At 35.6% G+C, this 2,878-nt stretch overlaps 1 protein-coding gene across 2 annotated transcripts in view; it reads left to right on the top strand.

Moving 5' to 3' along the window:
- The window catches only part of LOC107684104 (centrosomal protein of 131 kDa-like), a 25,226-nt gene that overhangs the window by 2,484 nt on the left and 19,864 nt on the right, over positions 1-2,878 (top strand). For both annotated transcript variants that reach the window (XM_016480308.1, XM_016480307.1), the window contains exon 3: positions 730-824. In XM_016480308.1, the coding sequence (XP_016335794.1) occupies positions 730-824 (95 nt within the window). The remainder of the gene's footprint in view (positions 1-729; positions 825-2,878) is intronic.

The raw sequence follows: 2,878 nt of genomic DNA, 5'->3' as shown, positions 1-2,878 counted from the left end.
AAACACATACCAGCTTCATCACTGTGTCTGTCACGCGACTCCGTTCCCCTTTCGTGCTCTGTCTTTACATTTATTTTGAAGCTGAAACTCGCGATTATGGTAAGGGGCGTTACATTTCCGACGAGTGCTTGCGGTGTTCGGCCAATCACAATGCACTGGGTCAGCTGGCCAATCAGAGCAGACTGCGCTTGTCGGAAGGAGGGACTTTGTAAAAAACGAAGCGTTTGAGAGAGGCGGGGCATAGAGGACCTACAATAATGTACAGTATTTGAAAAATAATGTTTTTTTTGAACATTAAAGCATGTCAACATATTCTGTTACACCAAATACACAAAATAATGATCTTTAAAAAAGCATCATATGACCCCTTTAAGATTTAGACAAATGCAAATCAGGATATTTCACTGTCATTATACTAACTCCATTCTTTCTTTGTTTAAAGAAAATAAAATTCTGTCATTATTTTTTGTGGAACACAAAACAATGTAGTTTTTGAAGCATTACATTTCAAGTTGTCTGAAGCCATACAATAACTTGGTTTAAGAACAGACAGAAATCAATAAAATATGCCATTTATTGTGCAGTTTGGACACCAGTAACATCAAATAGCATTGGTTATCTCTTAACCAAATGTCAGAACTGCAAGTGAGAGTTGCTCCATTTCAAACCTGTTTTTAGTCTTCAGCAGGCCTAGTATTATAACTGTTTTGCGCTTTCTGTTGTTGGCAGACTGATGCTGGATTGGGAGGCTCACGAGCAATTAAGAATCTGCGACGGTCCAACAGCACCACACAGGTGAACCAGCAGGCCAACGCAAGCCTCAGGTACAGATCCATCTGTCATTTCTTTGCATGCCATTTTGAAAGTTTGTCTCTTCTGGTGCTGATGCTGGTGAATCGTACAAAACTTGTGAAGAACACATCCAGGTGACCAAAAAAAATCCTAAATAAATATAATACAATTTTATCAGATTGTTTTGATCAAATTAAGCCTGTTCTAGGATATGTTTAGGATCTTTTGTGACATTTATTTTCATAATAATTAAATAAATTTTCTTCTCAGTTCTCTTTACCGTAAATTTTAAAAACATTTTTATATTATATTTATATAACATTTAATGTTTAGAGAATAATATTTAATAATAATTATATATTAAATTGTATGATATTTGTATGATATGGTATGATGTACTTTCTGTAGTTTATGCTGATATACATTATAAAAAGCATTGTATTACAATATTTATTTACCATAATACAGTTTTAAAAATACTGTATTGTACTGGTAAGAATCTAATAGGGAAAAAGCTCAAAAATAAAATGAGGTACAATAAATACTATATATTTTTGTACTATACTGTACTATATATTTTTGTATTATGGCAATAATAAAGAGGGTTTTTTTCCCCCCAACACAGTAATGAGAATTTTAGATTAAAATCTGTTTAATTATAATGAAAATATTGTCCCATTGCAAAAATAAATTCAAATCAAATCTCTATCCTAAATGGTCCTTTGTAAATCTTGGTCCTAAAATTTTGGGATGAAATTAATATGTTTTTGTGAGATTCACTCATCAACATGTGCCAGCTGTCCTATTCAGACTTTGAGAATGAACTATCCCCAAGGGATGTGAGTGAGAGGTTAGCTGACAACTTATTCAACATATATGACTTTTTAAAAGTAATAATGGCATGTTTGTGCACGTACATGTCTAGTGTACATGCCTGCATGCACTCCCTTCACACAAGCTGTGGTGTGGTTTGGTTGATCACCTCCTAAATGTAGAAGTTGAGGGTTTTTACCCTTAAAGCAGCAACAGTTGGGGGTTGAATGATTTTGGGTTTTTCCAGACAATAGCTATTGTAGCCTGGCGGCTGCAGCACAAGCCAAGCAAGAGGGGGCTGGGTTCTCTGGTTTCGCTCGAATGAGGACGCAGTGAGAGGAGAAGTGTGCATTCTGAAATTCTTTTGTCCGGCAGCTGCCAGTCCTGCCCTCCCGTCCCACTGCATCCTGGGATGCCACAAGGGGGTTTAAATGAAGGAACAACCTAATACCCCTCCCCCCTTCCCTCTGGTGCTTAATAACTGTCATTCAGTGACCTCTCCTCCCTTCTGAATTGCTAAAAAAGAGGAAACGTGGAGGAATGTAGTTCCGTGAATTGCTTTTCATTGGACCAGCTGACGCTAGGCGCCCCTTACACCCCCAAAAACACTCACATATACATACTGAAGTTGCTAGCACAGATGCCGGTAGGTCAGACATAGGGGTGAGCATCATGTTAAACATTTTATGCAATTTAAATGTGGAGGGATGCGATTGCCATATGCCTATGGACATCTGTCCCTTTAAAATCAGCCTCCGCTGAAGTATTCCTCTGCTGTGAGCCCAGTGCAGCTGTTGTCACCTCCGAAAAGGAAACTTTTTTTTTTGATATGCTCATATGATACGTTTAGCCTAAAAAATAGTCTGGTTGTTTTTACTGGAGATAGATCTCAGGTCATGCACTGGATTTGCCTCTATTTTTGTTTTAAAGAAGGGAAACGAAGACTAGGTATTCCTAATATTTCTAAAATGCATTTGAACAAGCATCCCACAAGTATTTATTTATAGCATGTAACTCGTCCTGTACTAGCTGTGCAATGGACACTATATATTTTTTCCAAGTCCATTCAAAAGTTTGGGGTGAGTATGATTTGTTTTTTTTTTTTTAATAAATTAATACTTTTATTTAGCAAGGATAGATTAAATTGATCAAAAATGACATTTTATAAAGTTACTATACATACTATATATATTCACAAATATACTTAAAATCTATCTATCTATATATATATATATATATATATATATATATATATATATATATATATATATAT

The sequence above is a fragment of the Sinocyclocheilus anshuiensis genome, unplaced genomic scaffold, assembly GCF_001515605.1.
Source record: "Sinocyclocheilus anshuiensis isolate Anshui unplaced genomic scaffold, SAMN03320099.WGS_v1.1 scaffold553, whole genome shotgun sequence".
Taxonomy (NCBI): Eukaryota; Metazoa; Chordata; class Actinopteri; order Cypriniformes; family Cyprinidae; genus Sinocyclocheilus; species Sinocyclocheilus anshuiensis.
This window is presented reverse-complemented; position numbering and strand designations above follow the sequence as displayed.